At 34.7% G+C, this 24,452-nt stretch overlaps 1 protein-coding gene across 1 annotated transcript in view; it reads right to left on the reverse strand.

The window, feature by feature from the left end:
- CFAP46 (cilia and flagella associated protein 46) overlaps window positions 1–24,452 on the reverse strand; it is a 70,697-nt gene that overhangs the window by 9,213 nt on the left and 37,032 nt on the right. The window contains exons 30-52 of the mRNA XM_084210185.1: window positions 23,471–23,694; window positions 21,371–21,487; window positions 20,825–20,986; window positions 20,317–20,465; window positions 18,823–18,925; window positions 17,391–17,537; window positions 15,935–16,135; window positions 14,651–14,757; window positions 13,678–13,860; window positions 12,089–12,224; window positions 11,190–11,369; window positions 10,578–10,766; window positions 9,712–9,846; window positions 8,678–8,857; window positions 7,507–7,674; window positions 6,572–6,669; window positions 5,819–5,898; window positions 5,249–5,400; window positions 3,367–3,488; window positions 2,946–3,031; window positions 1,851–2,015; window positions 353–366; window positions 85–150 (exon numbers count right to left, since the gene is read on the reverse strand). Coding sequence (XP_084066311.1) covers window positions 85–150; window positions 353–366; window positions 1,851–2,015; window positions 2,946–3,031; window positions 3,367–3,488; window positions 5,249–5,400; window positions 5,819–5,898; window positions 6,572–6,669; window positions 7,507–7,674; window positions 8,678–8,857; window positions 9,712–9,846; window positions 10,578–10,766; window positions 11,190–11,369; window positions 12,089–12,224; window positions 13,678–13,860; window positions 14,651–14,757; window positions 15,935–16,135; window positions 17,391–17,537; window positions 18,823–18,925; window positions 20,317–20,465; window positions 20,825–20,986; window positions 21,371–21,487; window positions 23,471–23,694 — 3,164 coding nt within the window. The remainder of the gene's footprint in view (window positions 1–84; window positions 151–352; window positions 367–1,850; window positions 2,016–2,945; window positions 3,032–3,366; window positions 3,489–5,248; window positions 5,401–5,818; window positions 5,899–6,571; window positions 6,670–7,506; window positions 7,675–8,677; window positions 8,858–9,711; window positions 9,847–10,577; window positions 10,767–11,189; window positions 11,370–12,088; window positions 12,225–13,677; window positions 13,861–14,650; window positions 14,758–15,934; window positions 16,136–17,390; window positions 17,538–18,822; window positions 18,926–20,316; window positions 20,466–20,824; window positions 20,987–21,370; window positions 21,488–23,470; window positions 23,695–24,452) is intronic.

Consider the following 24,452-nt stretch of genomic DNA (forward strand, 5'->3'; position numbering starts at 1 on the left):
CACATAATGAGCTTTTATGCAATCCACTTTCACATTTTTCTATGCAAGTTCTCTGGTTATTTACAAAAAATGTGGAAAGTTCACCATATTCTTTTTCTGATGAGCTTTTGTGCTTTTTTCTTTAGATGTTTCAACTTTTTTTTTTAATTCAGTTTCTGTGAAAATGAAAAGAAAAAAAATAATGTATGGGCAGTTTTAGCAAATAAATGTCTTTGAAGGACAGTATATATTTAATATAATGAAGTAGTAATAGTAATAGTACTGCTAGCAGTAATAATAAAAATAATAACAACAATAATTAAAATACAAACATAAAAATTCATTTCAAAACACAGCAAGGTAAGGACATTACCCAAGCCTTCTTGCCTAAAAATAAAGGCATTAAAGTGAAAAACAAGGAGGAGATGTGATCCCTTAGACATGAAATGCTTCATTACACTGCCAATTTTGGATAGAGTTGAACAGTGATCATCAAAGCATTCTAAGTAATTTACCATATCTATTAATTGTTGAGGTTAATGTAATAACTGAAGTTTCTGTGGGACACACAGAGATCTAAAGGAAAAAGGAAGTTTCATATTTGAATTGGATTTTTTATTTCTTTGAGGGAATTTTAAAAAGCACAGAAAACTGTCTTATGTTTATCACTGTACATATGATTATCACCAAGAGTACATCTCAGCCTGTTTTTACTGAGTGCCTTGGAAGTTCATGGAAGCTTGAGATCCTATTGCTCATGTTTCCTCACTCAGTGCCCTCTGTCATAATTGAAAGAACAGAGACTTTTCAACTATGCTGCCTCTCATTTATCTACTTCTAAAATTATGTAACCACAAGTTCTGCAATGAAAAAGGGAAAAACAGGAATAGAAAAAAACCTACATGTTCTAAAACTTGTATTTTTGAAAGGCCCCTAATAGTACGTAAACTAAAACTATGATAATTTCAGATTACTTACAGTTCTTTCCCTTTAAAAAGAAGGAGTGAAATGGAAAAACAGAAAAGGCTATACTGGAGGCTAAATACTGTTAAATATTACAGATATGGACACAATACAAGAACCTCTCTAGAACAGCATACTTTCATGATAGAGTGAGATTTTCTATACTTGGTCTATTTTTTTATCTTGGACCAACTAGTTTTAATAATTTTATGTGGCTCTCTCTACGTATGAGAAAAATGCAGCTTAAAATTTTTAACTTTATTAATAGAAGGTATCTTTGACTCATACAAAAATGGCTTGCATTTATTACTCATTTCTAGACCTAAGAAATAAGTTTTAAGATGCCATAAGGAGAAGTTTACCAGCTGTCCAACTAGCTTACTTAACCCCAATTTGCTAGAGTTTATGTATGGTATAAGTGTCAGCAGTAGGAAAAGTTCATAAAGCCGGTGGGGATTTGATGTTGCACAGGTGTAGCACAAGAACTGAGAGGAAAGTGTTTCAGAGAGTAAAATTTTACATTTGGTATTTTAAGCAAAGTCTTAGAGTAGCGATCAAAAAGAATACAGAAGTGTAAATTCTTACTTCCTTTTTTTCATTGCTGCTGAAAATAGCTTTAAAGTTTTAACAATATGTTTGTAAGTTCCTTTACAATTTTAGATTCCACTGAGTTTTACATAATTCTGTAATGTGTCAGAGTTTTTTTAAATTAGCTACCACTGCTCCTATAATTAGCCTGTACATTATTGAAATAAATCTACTGCTCTATCTAGTCCACCTAAGGTACTGGAAACCTACTGCATGTGCTTGTCTTCCAGTAAAATAGACACCACAATTCATACTTAAATTTTTAAGTGTCTTTTCTATGCATCATTATGCTAAAAGAAAAAATATTTATCTAATAGTACCTGACTCAGCGCAACGTAGTCGATTGTAGAGAAACTGTAGAGAAAAATCTCTGGAAACAGAACTTATTCCTTCTTCCTTAAATATGCTCAGAGCTTCCAAAGGCAACTCCATCAATAATGTATCCCCTAGCAATACTACACACGCTCCTAGATCCACAGGTGTATCTAAAGAGATGTGACAGAACATGATTGAGATTGAGTTCTCAGTTTGTCTATAGACAATTGCAGTTAGACGTAAAAAACCTAAGTTTCCTCCATTGTATGACACAAGAACTTCATTGTACTGTGGAGTAAGTGCATTAAGAAAAAATATTTCTTTTTATATAATTACTCTTAAGATGTTGTCCAATTTCTACGCACTTGTTAGCACCAATTCTTCAGAGGGAAAAACATCCCTTTGTTTATAACCAACCATCTCAGGTCCAAGTTCAGGTCTATACAATACATTCAGGAAAACAATATTTGGAAATGCAAAATTGCCACAGCAGTGATTGGCTAAAAAAAGTTAGTTGTAAAGGCACTCTTATCCAATACTGCGTTGTTCTGTAGAAAAATTCTGTTTCTGTTATTTAGGGAAAAAAGTACTAAATATTATTATGGCAATATTTCTGCTCTACAGAGAAAGAGCATATGCATGGGAGACAATTTACCCAGTTACTGCAGATGTGTATTCTTGAGATGTGCTTAGAGACATACTGCAGCATTAGGTTTGTATGCAAGCTACCATCCTGTGAGAGTCCATACAGTTAAAAGCAAAAAAAAAAAAAAAAAAAAAAAGACAAAACAAAGACATCTACTGATCTACCGACTTGAGAAAGTTCTTTATTCTAGCTCTTCTCCTGAAAACTGGTTTGTGATAAAGCCATTTCATTTAGGTGTCTACAGAAGCATTGCTCCAGCATCTAAATCTGCCTTTGAAAGTATACTGAAATATTTGACTTGATATAGAAAATAAAACAGAGAAAAACAATGCTAAAGCCTTTGTCCTCTCCTTGTTTTAAATAAAATTAAAATTGAAATTACTTAAAATTGAAAAATTGAAATTGAAGTATCTGTCCACACAGACACACACACACAACTCAAGGGATCACATACCCTGCATTCCAACTTGTTTGGTGTCCTTATCTTTCACTTTCTTTTTTCCTGTTTCAGATGCTGAAACTGATACACACTGGGATTCTCTGGGAAGAGGAAATTAATGGAAAATATTATGAGCTTCAATTTCTGCATCAGTTTCTGTCCTTTAGAAATCCCATCTTTAATCATTTTAATTCTACTGTTGCATCTTGAGCTTCAACTTGAGTATAACTTAAGCTGGAGAACAATGCTTCTCAGAAAAGACCATTTGTCCTTCACATTGCTCAGTGTCTTAGTCTGACATATCCTGAATATACTCTCTTTCAAGGCATGACACCTTCATTCAGTAGGGTATGCTTTCTAAAACCATTCCTTTATTTGAGGGACTTGAGTCACAGTTCTGTTTTCACAAATGATAATCAAAGTCAATATATCTTACCCGACAGCAGAAAAATCAAACTGTGACAGGGTTGGTTTCAGATAGTCTTCCATAATTTCTATTATTTCAGAGAAATCTGATGTCAAATCAAGCTCACTATCACCTGTTTTCTCTGTTGGAGTCTTTTACACACATAGAAACAAAAATTAGAATACTTTCAATCTCTATTCTTGTTAAATATCATATTATGTATAAATTTTGTAATATTTTAAATCAGAGAATAAATGAAATAATGTGAAAGATCATAAAATAGAAAATAAAAATATAAGAAGTTGGTTTCAAAACTACTTTATTTCAAAATTTTGTACCATCATTTTGCAAAATACTCTAACATTAGAATTACTAGAAGGTGTCAATACTTATTATTTAAACAATTAATATACTTCAGCAATTTCAATGGAGAATGGCAGAAAACTACAGCAGAAAGAAATTATAATGTGTTCTTTCAAATAATGAGAAGAAACTGCATAAGGACAACTTTGAGAAGTGACTAGAAACTGTATGATGCATATAAAAGAAGCAAATGAAAGCATATGGAGAGATCAGTGGAGCCAATTAAGGGAAAAAAATTAATCAGAATGAAGAAAATAGAGAAGGAGAAAACAGAATCATGCAGGAGAGAAAGACATTGAAAACTGAGGTTTGAAAAATCAACCTAGATGGACAAAAATCCACTAACTGAACAAACTCAACTAAATGGTGAAGATGTTGCTATTAATGATTTAATCCTCATCCAATGTTTGTGTGGCTCAGTATAGGGTGCATGCATAAGTTCTAGGAGTTTAATTCATATGCTTTTTAAAAACCTAAGCCACTTGTCTTTTTCACCTGTTCAGCCTGACACTATCGTAGCACCTTTTTTTTGACTTACCCAAATACAGCAATCTTTACAAACTTGCCAGTACAACAAAGGCTGGCCATAGGCAAGAGAAAGTGATCATCAACACTTCAACCATCTTCAATATTTGGTATTTTAACTGAAAGATGGCAATGTGATGAATAAAACAGAATTATAATTCAAGAACCAGATCTGTCAATGTGCAGGTTAACCCAGACTATTACTGTATCCTGTATCTACCTGTGCCCAAAATTGTCACTGTTCCTCTCAGGCCCTGCAGCCAGAACCAGAACCCCGGGGCAGGGGAGTGCCAACCCCTTGTCAAAGTCAGCGGCCCACGCAGAGCTGCCTTGTGCCTTGGCTCTCTCTTGCCTCTGGCTCTCTCTTGCCTCTGGCTCTCTCTTGCCTCTTGCCTTTTGCTGCAGAGCTGAGGCAGTGCAGGTGGAGGCTCCCCTTTTGGATTTTCTCCTGCGTTTTCTGGGAGGTTGCTGTGAGAGCGGTTTTTCACCTCCCCTCCCGAGAGGCTACATTTCACGGTCCTGGGTGTCCTCAGGGCAAATTCCAGGAGTGCCTGTCTGCAGCTAGCAGCAAGAGAGGGGAGCAGAGTGGCCCTGCTCTGCTGCCACTCCAAGTGCCCAGCTGAGGTGAGAAGGCACCGAGTTTCCCCAGCCAGCTGCCCTGCTGTCTTCTCTTGAGAGGAAGGCAAAGCCCCAAGTTCTGACCCTTCACCGAGTGCCAGTCGCCAGAGTGTGCCAGCTGCCTGAAATCTCTGAAATATAGCCCACTTTCAAGTAAACTGATCTCAACTGCACCATTTTAATTCTGATTAACTACTGAACGTTTCAAAGCTCCTGAATGACAAATACAGCAACTATAGCACAGTAAGATTAAATTTTGAAGCAGAGTACCAAGCATATAGTAACTGTGAAGACCAGGGATGCCACACTTGGAACGAACTGAAAAATTCTGCAAAAAGAATGTCTATGATATTTTAAGTACATGTTTTTCACCCAATTTTAAATATAAGGTAATAAAATACATTACCACATCTGTTTTGGAGACACACTCTTTCAAGTCGTGAATAAGAGTTTGTTTAAGAGGATTCTTCATCCTTTGCTGCTTGTAAAGACGCATTTTTTCCAACAAAATATGAAACACATCCGGGTTCACAGGAAATCGAGAAACTTTTGCCTGTACTATTAAAAGAAGGATAACACCCTCGTAAGAGTCTTTTTGAGACACATTTGTACTTGAAGAAATGATTGCATAAACACCATCAGTTCCTAGTCATAGTATTATTTGAAAATAAAATCTAGATTGATAGACAGATAAGCACAAACTATATACAGATATGTACAATAAAAAAACTCTATTATTTGTTTTGAACAACTTCAGCCTTCAAATATAAACAAAAATAATATAAACTGTGACTAGATACATGACGTCTGATAATGAGACACGTATTTATGAATTTATGTTCCTTGAAAATTAGGAAGAGTTAAAATTCTTTTTTAAAGTATCTAAAATGTTTACTAGCTGCAACAGTGAAAGATATGAGCCTTCTCATAATATCAGTGCAATGATGTTTATCTCTTAAAAGTAAGAAGTACTTACCCATCCGCTGAGTGAGTTTTCCTTTCTGCCTTGCAGTACTTACTTTGGGCACTTCAATCAATGAACTGTACAATTGTGATCTGTGGAAACCAGAAAATTGCTGAATAGATTATTTGACTGTCTAGCCTTGTTTATATGACTCAGATTTATTAGATGAGTAATTATTGCCCTATAATTTAATGTGCTCGCAAATACTCTCATGATGCATGAACTACTCCCACCTTGGGTGCAAATTCTAGCTGGAACAAACTCAGAGTGGTAAGGTAAATTCTTTTATCACTGTGTAACCCATAAGATAGATTTCTATTTGTCCCATGACAAGTGTTAAAGACCCTTTAAATTGGTGAATGCTCTCATAGTCTGTTGCTCAATTTATGAGCTAGTTTATTGCAGTTAATTAGGCTGCAATAATCAGATAATTGGTGGCTTTATAAAGCTAAATATGACCCCTTCTAACATTTCCAAGAGCATAAACAATAAAAGCAGAAAACTCTTAACAGAACTTAGGAATCCTATTAAGAATGGCTTGAAACCTTTCAAGTGACCTCTGGGGATTTAAGAGATAATTAGGGAAATGGAAAGAACAAAAAACATAACATTGAGCTGCAGGCAATTTTATTTATATATTAATTAGTTCATTATCCTAAAATTCAAGTCCATCAAAATTAGAAGTGAAAGGCAATATTCAACCACATTAAAAAAAGATTATATTTGTAACAAACAGTGCTAAATCAAAATGATGAAATTTTATACCTGTCTTCTGAATGCTGGAGAATAACTATGCAGAAACTGGATGGCAATTCATCCACTATATTAAAATGTTCAACAGGAATACAGAGGTTTCTCCATGCCTGTACAGTAGTTCAAAAGTACTATTATTTTCAGACTTTATAAATCCCATTCTCATTTATTTCATTATTTCTATCAAATTGATAGTAATTCTAGGAAAGAATGCACTTGAAGTCCCACACACTCAGCAGATGTGCCAGGACAGGAGGCTCTGTCTGAACAACAGGAAATAGTTTCCCTGCAAGGGAAGCAAGCACTGGCACAAGTTGTCCAAGGAGGCTGTGGAGCTTCCATTCTTGGAGATAATTCAAAAGCTATCTGGACATGGTCGTGGACAACAAGCTCTAGGTGGCCCTTGCTTGAGGAGGAGGGGTTTACAAGTTAACCTTCGGAGATTTTTTATAGCCTCAACCATTCTATGATCATGTAATTTTTGCGCAGTGCAGAAGAACTTATAACTATTAGTTAAAACAAATAAAAAATACTGCATCTTAGTCCAGTCTCCATACCAACATGACCTGTACAGCCACTACACAGTTTCTGAAGTTAAAATGCTATCAAATAATAGCAGAGTATTAGCAAAGGAAATTAGTAGAATAATTCATAGTAACATTTACTTTTGAAAAAATGTTTTGCTAGAGACAGTTCACCAACAAGTAGTATATAAAATTCTATTTGGTTTACATGGCAAGATTTGGATAGCAGGGGGAGGCACAGGGGTGGCTTTAGAATCTCAGAATTGTTCAGGTGGGAAAAGCCCTCAGACACCATCGAGTCCAACCACTCTCTCAGCACTGCCAACCCACCACCAACCCCATGTCCTGTATACACACATATATCTCTCTGTGTGCATTTATATAACATATAATAAACCCCTAATAAGTAGCTCAGAACATTACCACTGAATTAGCAGTCAGTTGCTGTTCCACACATTTTAGAAGATCACTTGTGTTTCTGTTTTGTTTTAACTGATTCTGCAGATGTAACAACGCTGCCAGCTGAGAGCTGCTAGTGTTGGATGTAGCAGTTAGAAGGATATTCTTCATCATCATAGACACTGAACAACTCTGCAAAATTTTTACATCTATTTATTTTCCTTCACAAAAGTAAAATTAATAAATACATAAACTATGTTTATATAACATATATCTATGTTGAAGAGAAGTTCTCTACCTTGAAAGGTGAGATGGACTAGCAGAAGACTGCTGTTTGTAATTACATGTTAATGTAAACAGTCTGACAATAACTAAGGAAGATTTCTTAAATACAAATAGCTGGAATTGATTTCTTTGTCTACATTTACCATCAAGGTTCCTGCATTTAGTCATCTAAGGTCTACATGGAATGATAAATACTGTGTTTTTAGCTTAGCCTTTCAGGTAAGCTGAGTCTTTTCTGTTTCTGTGCTTTAATAGACACCCACCATATCAGACAGCAGACTTCTATGAAATGCAAAATAATGGGTAAGACTATATAACTTTTCTTTCAGCAAACATACTAATCCTGTCATTTGAACTAGGAAATATGGGTTATTTGTTCCTGATAGAGGGAAAAGCCCTACAGCTTTTCTGCATCTTTCTTTGATGGAGCACATACTCATATGCATACACCTTCAAGCCATCTATGGAAACATGCTGTGCAGGTATCAATCCGAGAAACTGAATGTCAACTGAATTATCTGCTTCAAAATAATGACTGAACAAATCCAGAGAAACATTTTTTAAATTATTTGTTCGGGAAGGATGAAATTATTTTGTGGCAATGTCTTATCTTTGCTAATGACAATATAGCAATTTATTCCTGTTAAAATTTTTTCATGTATGCAATCATCTATGAAAACATCAGGTCAAACACAGCAGATATTAGAATTGTTAACAAACCACTGATCTAACGTTCTGAGCTTAGAAGATATACCATATATTTGATGACCTATATTACACTCTGGTTCTTATAGGTGGAACCCTGCATGTGCTCTCTATGGGCAATTTTCAGACTATGCAAATACAGTTTTGTTTTTGCAACTTCAAACATCCTCCCACTGAAAAGCAGCACAAACATTAGTTGCCTTACCTGGTGAAGTGCCAAAAACTGGCTAGTTGAAATTGGATCAAACTGTCGAAAGCATTCAGCCATTTCCAAACTAGCAAGAGCCAGTACATCAGTAACATTATGACTGAATGCAATAGCCACAGACTGTAGCAAAGCCTCGTTGGATTGAGATAGACACTTTTGAGCCATCCTTTGTTGTGTCTAGATGACAAAAAATAAAAAGCTTTACATTAAAATTGGTTAATATTAAGTATTTGTTACACATACACCAATTACAGCATGTTAGAGAAATGAATTTTCTTTTTAAGGCACTTTGTGTATGATCAAAAAATGCAAATACTGATTAATTTTTTAGCAGACACCAACACTAAAAAATATTTGGTCTAACAAAGAAATTTCTTTTAATACAAAATGTGTACTCAGCAGAACAGACTTTAAATTCCAGGCAATACGAGCAATTCAGAACCAAGGATCAATACAACTGTTTCTGCGGACAGTTAACATATTTAGTCCAAATTAACCCACAAATTTCTTACCTCAGGTATTTATTGATTTTACTAGCAACACAAACTGTACATTCCCAATTCCTAATGTGCTTTCAACAGCAGTAATTAACAGAGATCAGCTCAGTGAATTTCACAAATGTTTCGCGATTGAAGTAATTTCTTTCTTTGTTCCCAGTCTGCAAAATGTTATGCTCCCTTAAAAAGTCATATCTGTGAGGCAGAAAGAAACTGCTTGCTCATTTAGTCTTGGTTGCTACATGCTCAAACAGTGGGAAACCACTGAAGGAGAAATTATTTCTTTCTGAGAGCAACAACTGGGTAAGCTCATTCAGGAGCTCCCACACAATCTACTGAGGAGCAGGACTGGGCTACACAGCAGAGAGGGAGAGAAAGCTCTTGGTTGGAAGGCATTTTGTAGATTTTTTTCTTTTTTAAAATCAAGTTTGTTACAACATTTCCATTATCAGTTTAAACAGAACTGATAAGTTGAGTATTATTCCATAAAAAGAAAGCACTCAAATTCTAATGCAAGCTTATAAAGTATTATACCTTTAATTCCTGTATTTTCCTCCTAAACTTATCATTATGACATTTATTAGTTGATAAACCACTCTCTGTCACGCCCTGTTCACTGCATTCTGCTGAAGTCAGCGAAGATTTTCTGGTGTCTGATACAGCATCTTCCTACCCATCACAGTTAAAAAAAAAAATGAACAATTAATCACTCCATTAAGTAAGGCAGGCTTCATTTCTTTCGTGAAAGCTTATATGGAAACTGAATTAATCATAAAAGAAATCACTATCTTAATTCCTTCATGGTGAGAGATTTAGTAATACTATCAACCATCAAAATTTCTTAGTATGTTATGAAGGCAATATAGTGAACATAAACTAAAAAAGCCCCCCATAAAACTTCAGAGAGTTTGACTTTCTCATATTTGTCCTCCACTCATTTCTTCTGAAAACTTTAATTCATCACTGAATTTATAATGCCTCTATCAATTTTCCTTTTTAAACAAGGGTTCTTTACCAGGGTTCTTTACAAGGGTTCTTACTGCAACACAGAAGGAACTTGCAAAACCAAGCTTTTAATCTACATACCTGATCACATGGGTTCACAGACTGTACCTCACTCACCCTTTAAGGCATTCGAGGAATTTTTCTTCTCTCTTTTGAAAATGTCGTAATTAGTATATCTCACAAACAAATCAAAAATTAGCTACACAAGGATGCAAGCAGAAGCATGTTTTTGAAATTGCTCATTTTGCCATCCATTTTTACTATGGCTCACATGCAATATATAAAATCTAGCCCTACATAAAGAGAAGCTTTTATACAAATGTATATAGAAAAAATATTAGAGCAGATAAACTTTACACAGAAAAATAAATTTATCTGAAGAAAAGAATGCATACCATAACATTTGGCTTCCAGTAAATCTCTGAATATATGGGATCTACATTGATGGCAAGTAAACGAAGGGTTTTTCCAGTTAGATACAGGCATTTGCATTTGATGTTGGGACAGCCTTTGCAAAGATTCTGTATGTTTGCTAACTGAGCCAGTGTAATATGAGCCATGGTGCGTTTCATATACTTCCAATCCTGGTAAAATACATATTTATATTTATTTGCTCATATATCCCCACACAGACAGAAGAATGCATTTAAAAAAAATGCAACACATATATATTCACATACAAATTCATACGTTAAATGTGATTATACTTTCAACTACAAATGAGCTGTCTTTAACAGATGCACAAATTCATTAAAAACTCATTAAGGAAAAAAAGTTCAATGTGACATCCATAAGCAAAGTTCAACCAGTGCCAAGGAAAACGTGGGATAAGGGTAGGGAGGCCAGCAAACCACCCACAGGACTAAAACCACACACTTCAACCCCCGTGGCTACAAAACAACATGACTGCTCTGGGAACCCATTTCCTCAATAGTGGAAGAAGTTGTGCTATGGAAAACCTTGTTATACCTTTTATGCAAATCATAGGACTAAATATTTTGTATTACCTGTTCTATTGCATCATCTTCAATGATGACTTCCTCCATAAATTCATAAAATGATTCTTCTTCTATCTTTTTGAACTTTTTCTCAGTAATGACAAGATGAAAAATATCCAAAAGAATTTCCACAAGATTTATTTTTCTAAGGGCTAGTTGTCTCATTAATGGGATACTAACATTTTTACTCTGAAATACAAAAGAAAATAAAATTTTAATTTCAAGTCTTTTTGCAAATTAACCTCAAAATAAGTTAGAATGTTGTATTTATTTTAACCAAAGAAACCAACATTTTAGCATTACCATCTTGATAGAGCAGAAATATTGCAATGAAGATATTTAAGCAATTTTAAACAAAAATTTCAATGATGTCAAATATATTACAAGGCAATCAAAGTAGCTCCATAGAGTAAGAGCAGCTGGGTTTTTGTTTTTCATGTTCTATGTACCTGGTACAAATATGTAATATCTAATAATGCTACATACACACTAGAAAGTAGGCTGCAGGCTTTTATTACCCAAAATACACTATTTTGAAGACAGACATTATTTATAATGCTTTGTGAAGATTTTTTGGTTTTCCTGAGAAGAGACACATTTTGAGGAATTTTACACTTTCAAGGTATTTAGCAAATTAAAAATATCTCCAAATTGATACCTTTTTCTTTTGTAGCTATTAGATAAATGCCAGAATTAAATAAACTTGACAAAGACCAAACAAACCTCTCTTCATACCTTTTTCAAATGTAAATTCTTTTGGCATGCAATTTCTCCTTCTATATACAAAGAACGTTTATCATTACAAGAAGATAAATCCTGGAAGCCCCAAATGAGATTATCCAAGAATGAGTGAATATTACAACTGAACCAGATTTCCTTTCCACAATTAAGGTAAAAAAAGTCAATACCTCATTAAATGCAAATAAACTACAAACGTTATGAAATACTTCCTCTGTTTTGGATACTGCTCTCTGAGCTAAGCTATAAGCATCTAGATAGTGACTGTGTCTGTTTCTTTTGTTCCTTTCCTGCTTGGCAGCCATCCTGAAAAAAAAAAAACAACAAAACAACACCATAAACTTAAAAGAACTAACATAAGAAAGTGCTTATTTTTAAGGTATCAACACCATTGAACATATATAATAAAATGATTAATCTATTAATTAATAGATCAAATAGATTAATTATAGATTAAAAAAGATTTAATTTGTATGTGTGTTTTTGAAAAGTACAAATAGGGCAAGTGAACTTTTACAAGTTATTTTTCCAATGTCTTACTCTTAGAACTGTATGGCTGCAATGCAAGAAGATGCCGACTCAAAGAGAAGAAAGGCAGATCAAATTCTAGAGTGTGTTTTTAGCAGGGACACAATGGCAGTATATCAGGTACAAAACATATCTCAGTTGTTTTAAGGGGTGCCTTGCAAACAGCTGGGATTCCAGTATACCATGTTATGCACTTTTACTATTGCAGCAGTTTCTAGAAAAACATTGACTTGGTTTGGAAAGACAGGTGTCTGCTAAGGAAGGCAGGAGCCTCCCCTAAAATGGAAAATGTAAACCCCCTCTCTCTGAATTGCTATAGATTTGAAATTAAGGGGCTCTCAGGCAAAAAATATGGGAGTAGGAATAACAGTTCTTTAATGGGGATGAAAATAAAAAGATAAAATAAACAATGCAGTGAACCAAAACAACCCTGCCAGCCAGAGCACAGCCTGACACCCTGTGGGTCAGGGTGCTGCAGCAGGGCCATTGGAATTGTGGCTCAGCCCTCCTGCAGGGCCAGGGGTGGTTCTGCTGGAGCAGGGATCCTGGAGAAGGGGGCAGAATCCTCTGGAGATCCAGGGGCAGAGGCAGCTGCTGCTCCTCTGGGAATGCAGTGCAGAAGCCGTGCTGGCGTTCCAGAATCTCCAGATTCTATCCAGATATGAATGCCTGGCTCCTCCCTCTGGGCTCACATCTCCCAGTGGGATGTGTAGTTCTTATCAGCCATGCAGGGACATTCCATAGCCTGTTATCAGCAGGTGTCTCCCCAGAGGGAGGAGTGGGTGTGGAAAAGATAAACTGCCCCCTGAACAGAAGACAGCTGACGTAGAGATGGCAAATAGAACACAATTCGCTTTGCAATCCAGGACAAACATTTCAACAGCAAAAATTGTAAAAGCCTGTAAATACTAGAGAATGATTGGTGTGGCTGCTAAAATATGTCTACAAATGGGAAGTCAAAAATCTGACTTAAGAGACCCGAACACTTTGTTTTGACCTCAAAAGAGAACGAAAGAGAACTCTGCCTTCCGTGAAAACAATTTTTGATTTTACAGTACGTTTCTGAATACAGAACACATGAGCAGTGCAAACAGACATCTAGCACCAATATATAAAACCTAACTATGTTATCTGCTCTTTTCCATCTTAATTAGACTACAAAAAAGTAAACAAGACACTTCAAGGACTAGTTTAACCTAAATAAAATTTTTCAGTAGAGGTATATTCTTACCTACAAATATTTGCACATTCCAGCAGTATTTCAGCACTGTAGTTTTTATGCCCATGATGAAGAAAGTCCTTCTCAACTTGAACTAATTTATTGTAGGATTCCTGTAGAATGTGTGGCAACTGAGGAGAATTGGCATCTATTGTCATATGATCCTGGGCAAAATGTATCTGAATAAGTGTTTTTCTGGAAAGAAAAATGAAATACAAGATAGCAATCAGAAAGCACAGGCTATTTTTGAGAACAAGCACATTTCTCTCTGCCTTCCTTTAAATTCTAAGAAGTCTACAAAAAGCACCACAATTGTGTGTTTTACAAATATAGTAATTCTGAAAAAATCCAAATATTATATTTTGAGATTAGAGATATCACTTGTTCCATGCATCTAATTATTCCATCTTACTCCTAATTAGTCTTCTAAGAACAAATTAACTGAGAAGAGTGATAACAGTCTTCCTTTTCTAGTAGAAAAGCTTCCCATCTATGGAAGGACAGGAGTGTAACTGTTGTACACATCTCTCCCTTCACCAACACATTTTAAGGTCTCTGCTTGGGTTTTAGTAGAACTGAAATCATTGTTCAGTTTCACCATAAACAGGCTTCTTGGTTCATGCTGAGAAGCCAATACTGTAGACTGCAGTAGTGTTGTGGGAGTGTTCAAACAGATACCTCTGCACAGGCAAATATCCATTGCACCTTTAGGTAACCTGCACTGCAAGCTATGCACAATAGGCTGTGGTGTCAGGTTTACCAACACAACAGGTAGTGGGGCTACATGCAAGCATTTGAGAAGGAAATACAGAAATTTGGAAATAAATTTAAACTTTCAAAAACCAAACCACCACATAAATTACTTTGAAGAAAAATATTTGAAAATTTGCCATACTAAAATAAGACAGTATTGTAAAAAGTACATATATTTGCAATGTAGCTGTGTTTTAGAAGCTGGGCATATTTTAGAGAAAATACAGCTTACCTGGCTTCAAGGGATGCAATCATAAAGCCCAATTCTGATTGCCTGCCAGGTCTTTTCAATACAGTAGATCGAAGCACACTTATAGTATGTTCCAGTATCTCACAAGCCTGCAGATAACACGAGAATTTTCATAATTCTATTTTAAATGTCTACAAATAATAATAAACATTTATTTAGAAAGCTTAAATTTTGTACAGAATATGTTAGTTATCCCGAAGATGGCTGGCTCTTGATAACTGTAAATAAGTCTAGAAAGTTTGAGTTACAGAATCACTGAATGACCAGGTTGGAAGAGATCCTCAAGATCACTGAGCCCAAACCAAACACAACACCTCAACTAAACCCTGGCACCAAGTGCCACATTCTGGCTTTTTTTAAACACATCCAGGGATGGTGACTCCACCACCTCTCTGGGCAGGCCATTTGAGTACTTGATCACTCCATAAAAAACCTTTTCCTAATATCCAGCCTATATTGCCCTTGGCACAACTTAAGACTCTGTCCTCCTCTCTGTGTTATGATCATACTTAGATACTTTGATGATTACATGAATGGTGCACACACATACAAGGAAAGAGGATGGAGCCAGATTCATCTTGGAGGTACATAGCAAAGGACAATAAATAGGAGTTTCGTCAAAATCAAAATAATCCCTCTACATGACACAGCCTTGAACAGTTTATCAAGACAGGTTAGATCATCACAGACACAAGACTTTATTTATGCTGAAACTCATGAAAGTTAAGGGTTTAACAGTAAGTGGCTATTTTGATGTTGTAGGGCTTTAGTAAAAAAAAAAAAAAACTGCTACAGAAGTATCTTCCAGAATCTAGAAATAATATTTGTAAAACTATTTGAAACACTTGGGAAGGAAAAGCACAACAGAAAATAATACTGAAAGGTTTGATTTTTATCAAATACAAAAAATAAATACCCCAGTGTTAACAGGACTGTCTGAATACAAAAGATTTCCAATTAAGAGAGTCAGATCTCTGGGAGTTAAGTCATACATACTAGGTTATACCTGGTTTTATTCCAATAGGAGAACATACAGCTTATCATAAAAACATCCTAAACTTCTGTGGGCAGAATCTCATTCTGAGTGTCCTGCATCTGTTGGAACCTGTAATTAATGTCTGTTAAACGCTCAGAGAAAACAACATTAACTACATTTAACACCTAATTTTGCTTCTATTGGAATGGAAAGACTATAATATTTCACTGAGAGAGACCATTGCTGAAAAAACCCCAACCACAATCTCCAAACCCAAAAAATTTCCTTACCAAGTTCTGTTTTCCTTCCCCCTCTTCCTCTAGAATTGCTTCCGTTAGACTAAGAGTACTGTTATACCAAAATTGTTCATCTCCTCCCAGAAGCTGTGCCTTCTCAAGGAGTGCTTTAGCTTGTCTGTGGTTTCTTTCCAGGTTAGCCAACACAGCAAGTAAGTACAAGCACCTTGACATATCAGATAGGGCCCTCAATTCCTAGAAAGAGAGAGATGTGATCTATACACTAAAAATCCACTACTGCTATTCATAGTTTTGTCTGTCCATATTTTATATTAACCTTAAAGAAATAGAAAGTGAATGCTATTCCCCCAAGTTATCTGCTGAATTTCTTAGTTATTCCTTATGGTACATCTACTTCATATTTCTTTCTGTTCCTGTACCTTCTATTTCACCAGTCAAAGAAACTATTTTTCTGCTATTATTTAGTATGTATATATCTGCTAGTGTTTGTCAGCATCTGATGAAGAAATGTGATGATGAAAGATTTTTTTTTTTGTCAACTGTACAGATACGCTAGAGATCCAGGAAATTCACAATGTTGCTTTACACTAGTACTGTATAAGGAACAAATATTGTATAATATTTGTTTACTAGCATACAGACATACAGGATTCTATTGACAAATTACATAATTAAAATTACTGTCCTCCCTAATGTATTTTGAACTTTCCTCAATACACAATGCCTATTAATGCTTTATAAAGGGGCATGTATTATTCATTAATATCATTCATATATTATTATTCAAAGTATTCATGATTGTACTAAATTTATATAGGCCGTGTTTTCTTACAGGAGAAAAAATATTACACAAAATAACAGGATATCAATTACATTTTCTTTAAGTTTTACTGCAATTATTATATTTCAAAAACTTTTAAAATGAAGCACAGGGCTAAAGTTGATAATGTTAGATATAGGGAAAATATCTGTAATGTATAATCTTCCATAATAATGAGATGAGGTGAATCTGTTAGGTGGAACACTTATATGGACACTTATTCCAGATCTAGGAAATAATTTCAATTTTATCAAAAATTGCAGTAAATCCATAATAAATCTCAAAATTAAATAATCAGACTTTCAAATGATCAAAATATTGAGTGGATGGGACTAAATGCTCTCTCTCTCTTCTGAACAAACCTTGAACTTTTCCCACCTATTTAAACAAATAAGGTTGAAATATACCTATATCTTCCAAGGCTATTGCAAAGCAGACAGCTGACACTACTTCAGAAATTTATATAACCTTCAGACAACTCCCATAAAGTTGGACTGAAATGCCATATATTTAAATGTACATATTATATATGTTGAAATGTAATAAGAAATTGGTTTGGGGTGGTGGGAGACGGCTTAGCTTTGCAGTTTGATTATTATTCTGACGAATAATTGCATTTTGCCTACACATGTTATTAATGTTTCTTTTCCTATTTAATTTGTATTGTACCTGAGTTGCAGCATGGGCCTCTGAAAGCAGAAGCCTTGCTGGTTGATACAAGCCTAGCTGAATTAGTACTTCAGCTTTTTCAACCCACAAGTGAGGGAAAGAAAGTGCACTCAGTCCTTTTCCTGTTACTGCATTTACCTCAAAACCCTGAAAAAATTAAAGAAGTATTACATCTTCATAAATGTCAAAAAAACCTAGACAGAATACAAGTTGTTAACTGTGATATCCCACACCTCAGCTATACTTGTATTTTCTAACTTCAAAATTTAACATTATCTTGCAAAAACAACATGTAGTTTATGAGATTTGGATTTTATAATCCTCAAAAGGCATTTAACTAGTAAGTAGATATTATTTAAATTAACTGTATGACAGATTAACTACTTCAGATATGCTACTGTCACAAAGTTGACTTTTAGTAATAACTAAAAGAGGAACACTATTTACAACAGCTAAAAGAGGTGATTTGAGAGGGATTAGTAATTAGAAAAACAACGCACAAGTATGGAAAAAATATACAAAGAGAGCAAAATGGTGTGATGACAATCCAGACAGCATTGCCATAATAAAGAGCAAAGTGGAGGTAAGCGTTAAAGAATCAGTAAGGCAATTATCTTCCTAAAAAAGAGACAGGAAAGACAGAGCTGAAATGCTTGCATGACCTTGAAACAATATGGAAGCAGAAGCAAAACAGTACATGCTGATGTAATGGAGAAAGAAGAGAAAAAACAAGAACAAAAGTGAATACAGTATCTTTTTTGCTTCTCAGTCGCTTTAATCCATTTGCATTAGTCCCCAAATCCATTTGTAGGAAAGTAGTTTTACTTTGTATGAATAAAGATTCCAATCTTGTTTCTCCTCGATATAAATAATAAGCCACGCAAACCTCAGCTTCAGATGATTGCTAGCAGAATTTAGATAGCATGCTCTTTTAATTATTTTTGTGTTCATGTATTTCTCAAGTATTATCTGAAAGCAAACTAGCAAGTGCATTTAAAAAAAGGGGAAGAGTAACTTATAGAAACTGAAGTAGAAATAAAAACCTTTTCCCTTGAAGTAAGGATATTCTCATTCCTACTACCATTAAGCTGAGCATTTTCAAATAATACTTTTCTTTCTTCTGTCTTCATGCATACATTTTTTTCTTTTTTCAGTGCAATCTCTTGCCTACACCTAAATCACAAGAATGAAAAAGGAAACTCAAGTATATTTGAAAAAGCATTTCATAACAAAGTATTAGTGCATTAGGAATCTTCACCATATACTTACTACTCTGTAGATAAACGCTAACCAAACATGCACAGAATTTTAGGGCATAGCTAATATACCAAAGGTGTGTTCCAAGATAAATTTTTTCACTATTTTCCCTCAACAACACTTATCATCTGTAGGGAAAACAGTCCCAAACAGTCCCCCTCAGCAGTGAAAATACATACATTGCTTGCTCTAATTCACTAATGTATACGTCTCCAGCAGCTTTCTCATGATACACAGATGCCTGACTCAGTTTTAAATCTGAGCATATCAGGGCAATTCTACAAATAAAAAGAAGAAACGTTTAAGAAACAATCTGAATCCTTCATATGTTGCTTCATATAAGCACATTATATACACATAGCACATATTCCCCATTTGTCAATCCTGCCTTCTCGTGTCTTGATTAATGCTGTAAATAAAAACAGGGGAAATTACCCATGGACAGAGGTCACAGAATCAAATAATAGTTTGGGCTGGAAGGAGCTTTTAAAGATATCTTATCTTTAGATGATCTTTGTGAAAGATGGCCTTACATCCAATCGGACTTTGCCCAGGGATGGGACATCCACCAGTAGCCCCAGTCTAGTCCATCAAACCTGTATCACTCCAGCTTAATGGCAAAAATTATCTACTAAGACTATAAAAATATTTATATGGTTTCACAATGGCATGCAACCACCTCCACCCTGCCCCTCCATGTGTATGTGCTAATCTACTTTTCTGTCCTGATTAAAGAGTAATATATTCCTACATATCTGTCCAATCATATATAGACATCAGGTCACAGATATATATAAAATACCATGAAATAAACACAAGTCTTGAGGAATCAACAAAAAAACCAGTCTGGCAAATCTTGGCTGAAAATAATTTCCTACCAGAAAGTCCCTTTTAGTCTTGTAAGAAAGCAACTGAGTAATCAATCGCAGAGAAACAGGTATATTTGAACACATGAATATTTACTCTGCCCGGTGGGATCAGTTTTCAGGCATTTTAAAGATTCATGATGTGGTGTTTCATGAACCATCAGAAAATAAGCTAATAATTATTGCTTATGAATGTTACTTATTAAGCAAACATTATTTAATGCCTATTAAAAAAGCATGATAAAATGCTTTAACTAAAACAGCAAGAATTTTCAATTGCAAGCATATTAAATACTTTTAAATCCCAACTTTTAGGGGTTATCATCCATAAAAAAATAACATAATTTTGGTCACAAAGACAAATCTCTCTAAAAATGGACTTACTATGGCAACCACTTTGCACCCTTATGGTGGAGAATTTATTTTTGATACAAATAGGGAGTCTGCCTTTTGAATACTTAATAGATAAGACTTTCATAGAAATTTTTTTGACTTTTCAGTTAGATGACAATAAGGCATTTCAAAAATTTTTCACATGAAAGCAGCGTGACTTCATAATGTCATATGCTTTCCACATGGGAGATGATTTTTTCTAACAAATAAATTTAGTGGCTTTAATTCCACAAACCTTTCACCAAAATTCTATTAAAATGCACTAAAAAAGAAAGGAAAATAAATAAAAATCCATTACAAACACAAAACAGTAAGTCAAAAAAAATTCTTGTTACTACTTGGTGAGATATTAATGGATGGTCCACTCCATTCAGTTTCTCTTTTATTTAAAATAAATAAAGGATACAAACCGAAGGTGATAGAGATCAGATAGACTTCTACATTCCAGCACTTCACTAGCAATAACTTCAGCTAGCTGAAAGACTGGAAGAATCAAGTGGGGGCAAAAAATTTTCTGTAGTTCTTTTGATAAAAGGTCCATAAAATACAAAGTGCAAGTCTGAAAAGAAATTTTTTAAAATTCAGTCAGTCTAAACATACTTTTGTAGAAAATAAATTTTAAATTAATGATTACATCTTCAGTTCCAAAATAAACCTGAAAAAAGACATAATGAAACTTTCTAGCTGAAAGAGCAGCAAGGTACACAGAAAGCTGGTAAATGTTTTCTTTAAGTTAGCTTCATTTCAGCATGCAGAGAACAGGCTAACACCTCGAAGTATTAATGAATACTACAATACAAAAGTATTTGGGACAACTGTCTGAAGATACACAGACAGAAAAACTAAAATGAAACCATTTTCTGGTACTGATTTACTCCTAAATAGTAAATGCTCTAGATTTTTGAGGAGTATACTTACAGGTTTTGGGAAATTATCCCAGTGAATACCATAACTATTTGTTTTCTGCTTAAAAATATCTCTGATTTCATTGGGACAGTCATACTGGGCCCATTCTTCCACATCTGCTGGTAAGTTATCAACTGATTCTTTCCCTTTACGTTTCTCCTTTGTAACTTCAACCTATAATAAAAACAAGAACACTTATGAGATCAAATTAACAATCCTATTAGTATTAAATATTCAGCTAAAAAATGAACCCATTTGCTTAATGTTCTTTGAAGTTTTGTCAAATTTGGGGTGGTTTTTGGATCTCTAGACTATGGGTTTTACAAAACAGCAGCATCTTGACCAAGGCAACAAACAAAAGAAAAACTATTTGTAAATTCATGATGCCTTGAGACTGTGATCAAGAGTGGAGGAATGATCCACAGACTCACGGAGAAGTTCTCCCCAGGTTATGAGAGTTGGTACAGTAAGGCATCTGAACTATTCACCAAAGGAGCCCAGGGAAACATCTCTAAGAAAGACAGTGTTGTTTTAATGCCACAGAAAAGTGGGTCTTACTTGTTTCTTTTTGTCCTTGTCTTTTTTAGGAGTTTTTGACTGCACTTTCTGATGACTTGCAGGTTGTGAAGTCTTTGAGAATGCTTTTGTAATAATCCCTGATGCTGACAATGACACCTAGATTATCAAATAATTATATTTAATTAATTTCAATTTGCAATATTAATAACAATAATAATCTCAGTTTCCAGTAACAGTTATTATCCACTGCAAGTCAGTATCTACTAACAATTATCATGTATCATAGTTTGCTTACATAATAGTTTTCTTCAGTAAAATAACAATTTCAGAGACTCCCGGATGCTTGAATTTTTTATACAAGCATGGCAATGCAATTAAGCAGCAGAACTGTCAAAAGACAAGATCATCCTTGGGATAAACACTACACTACCTTTTTTTAACTTATATGGTTGGAAATGCAATTCTTTTTTTTCAAACCATTAGTCTAACTAGCTTTATTTTCTACAAGGGACGAATTTTATAATGAAGTAATCTGCAAGATGGCAGAGTGACTCTGTACTTTTTCTGGGTCAGTCTTTTACAATGCTACTACTGAATATTATATTTAAAAAATTCTAAATATTAAAGCATACAAAAGAATTAATCAAAACTTTCTCTGTACAAGCAGGAGCACAGATTCTAATCTTACCTAAAATTAAAAAGAAACAAAAAAACCCCAACAAAAAACAAAACCAAAACCAAACAAGCAAAAAACCAACCAAACAGTAACAACAAAAAAACAAAACCAAAAGCCACAATAATTTGAGAAGACTAATATGTGTTGCTGGAGGAATCCAGAGTAGAATAGAAAATACGAAGCAAAAAATAATGCTGGATACTCAAAACAAAATAAAATCTCAATTAAAGGTAACACATCTTTAAAAAGTTAGAGGCAGCTTATTTTTTCAGAGAATTTTTTTTAAGGTCTTCTACTAACTTATTTTTGGAGTACTAACACTAAAGAGCCTGCTTTCAAGCAGATGTCTGCAGTCAGGTCTGCTTTACCTTGTAAAGGCAAAACAAGGTATCCTGAAGTACTTTAATTCCTTTAATACCACACGGTTATTTCTTTTCTTACAATATTGTTCAGCTGTAAATATGATTCTTAGAATTACTATCAATATCTTACAACTGGCACTGATGGCAGCATCAACTCTAAGTCTTAGTTTTAATAGCTTATTCAAACAGTAGTACTCTCTTCAGGTAGTTTTTTTCCCTAATAAGATGCACAGTCTGGATATTAAAAGTTATGCTTGTGTAAATTTGAAAATGTCAATATTCCATTTTTACTTAGCAAATTCCTGTCTCACATCACATATTAAATTGATTTTTATTTTATTTTAAATTCTTGCTCATAATTACCACAAATAAGTGGTAACAAGTTGCAGGCTTTCACTTCTAATTGGAGTAAAATTATACACAAGCCATAGCTTACCAATCTACTTGGTAGGTCCCAACTGAGACTGTTCCTATAATGATTTGTTGCATTACTATTATCAAGTACATATTTAGTTCCTTCAAATATTTATTTTACTTAACATATACTTGTTTTCCTATGATCATTGCCGCGATTCTGAATAGCCATTTCAACTGGGCATGTCTATGAGAAGTAAAGTAGATTTGATTGATTTGAAATGCTCTAACTATGAAAAAGCAATTAGAGAAATCAATCAGTGAACACTGCCAGCCTCCACAATCCTTTTCAGTCAAATGACAGTCCTTTTGACTCAATTTCATGAAGGTCCACCTTCAGACCTGACAGAAATGTCAGTATGTATTCTGCCACTACTGAGATTCCTTAACAAATTAAAAATACAAAGTTGAGAATCTATTGCACAAAACATATCAATGGACTCCTGAGAAACAATGGCCCACTGCTTTTACCCTTAGTGTCTCCTCTCCATTTTCCTGAGAGAAACAATTTTCTTGTTTAATCCTTAAACCTGAGAAAATACATTAACTGCACCGTACAACAGAAAGCTCTAAGGGCAGAGTTAAACACCAAATGAATAGCTGCTACCATAATTACACGAGGAAATGTGAAATATATTAGCCACATTATTATAACACAATACAACATATAATCTCATACAATCTCACCTGCCAGATACGGATGATACAGGCATATGCCATCAAACAGTGCTGCTGATGAAAAGAAGATCCATGACCAGAAAATAAAGCCATTAATGTCTGTGCTCTAAACAAAGCTTCCAGTTGTTTAACATTACTCAAATCTTCCAAATTCATTTGGGGCGTGGTACCATTTGCTCCATTGTCCATCTTAGCATTTTCTGTAGGCAACAATTTTGGTATAGCATTGCTTTCTGTTAAAAAAAAACAGTAAACACATGCTCATAGTGACAGCATTGTAAAAATGTATTTAAAAGTTAAAATTTATGAATTAAAAATGAAAATACTTAGGCGAAAAAAAGATAAATGGAAATCTATCTGCTAAAGATGTTCTTGTTAAATAGATGCAATGCTACTTGTACCATATTTTTAATTGACAATGTAACAGTTGTGTATAATAAATGATGCAACCTTGACAGAGAAATTAAATCCACAAAAGGCTGGACCAGGTGATCCTCTGAGGTTCCTTCCAACCTGGGCTGTTTTATATTTAAATCTAATTTCTGTTATTATATTACTTGAATTTCCATTAAGAGCTTAGCAAGGATAGTAATCATAAGCAAACTGGGGAAACTGGGTGGATTACAGAACAGATACAAAACCACTCTTTTCTGGGTTCAGAACTGGCTGGATGGCCGGGCCCAGAGGGTGGTGAACAGTCTGTTCAATATCTTTATTGATGACATGGATGAAGGGACTGAGTCTTTCATCAGTAAATTTGCAGATGACACTAAGCTGGGATGGTGTGTTGATCTGTTGGAAGGTAAGAGGGCTCTGCAGAGGGACCTGGAATGGCTGGATAAATGGGGTGAGTCTAACAGGATGAAGTTTAATAAATCCAAGTGCTGAGTACTCCATTTTGGCCCCTATAACCCCCTTCAGTGTCATACCTGCGGACGGTGTGGCTGGACAGTGCCCAGGCACAAAGGGACCTGGGGGTGCTGGTGACAGC

Source organism: Fringilla coelebs (genome assembly GCF_963513975.1).
Source record: "Fringilla coelebs genome assembly, chromosome: 8".
Lineage (NCBI taxonomy): Eukaryota > Metazoa > Chordata > Aves > Passeriformes > Fringillidae > Fringilla > Fringilla coelebs.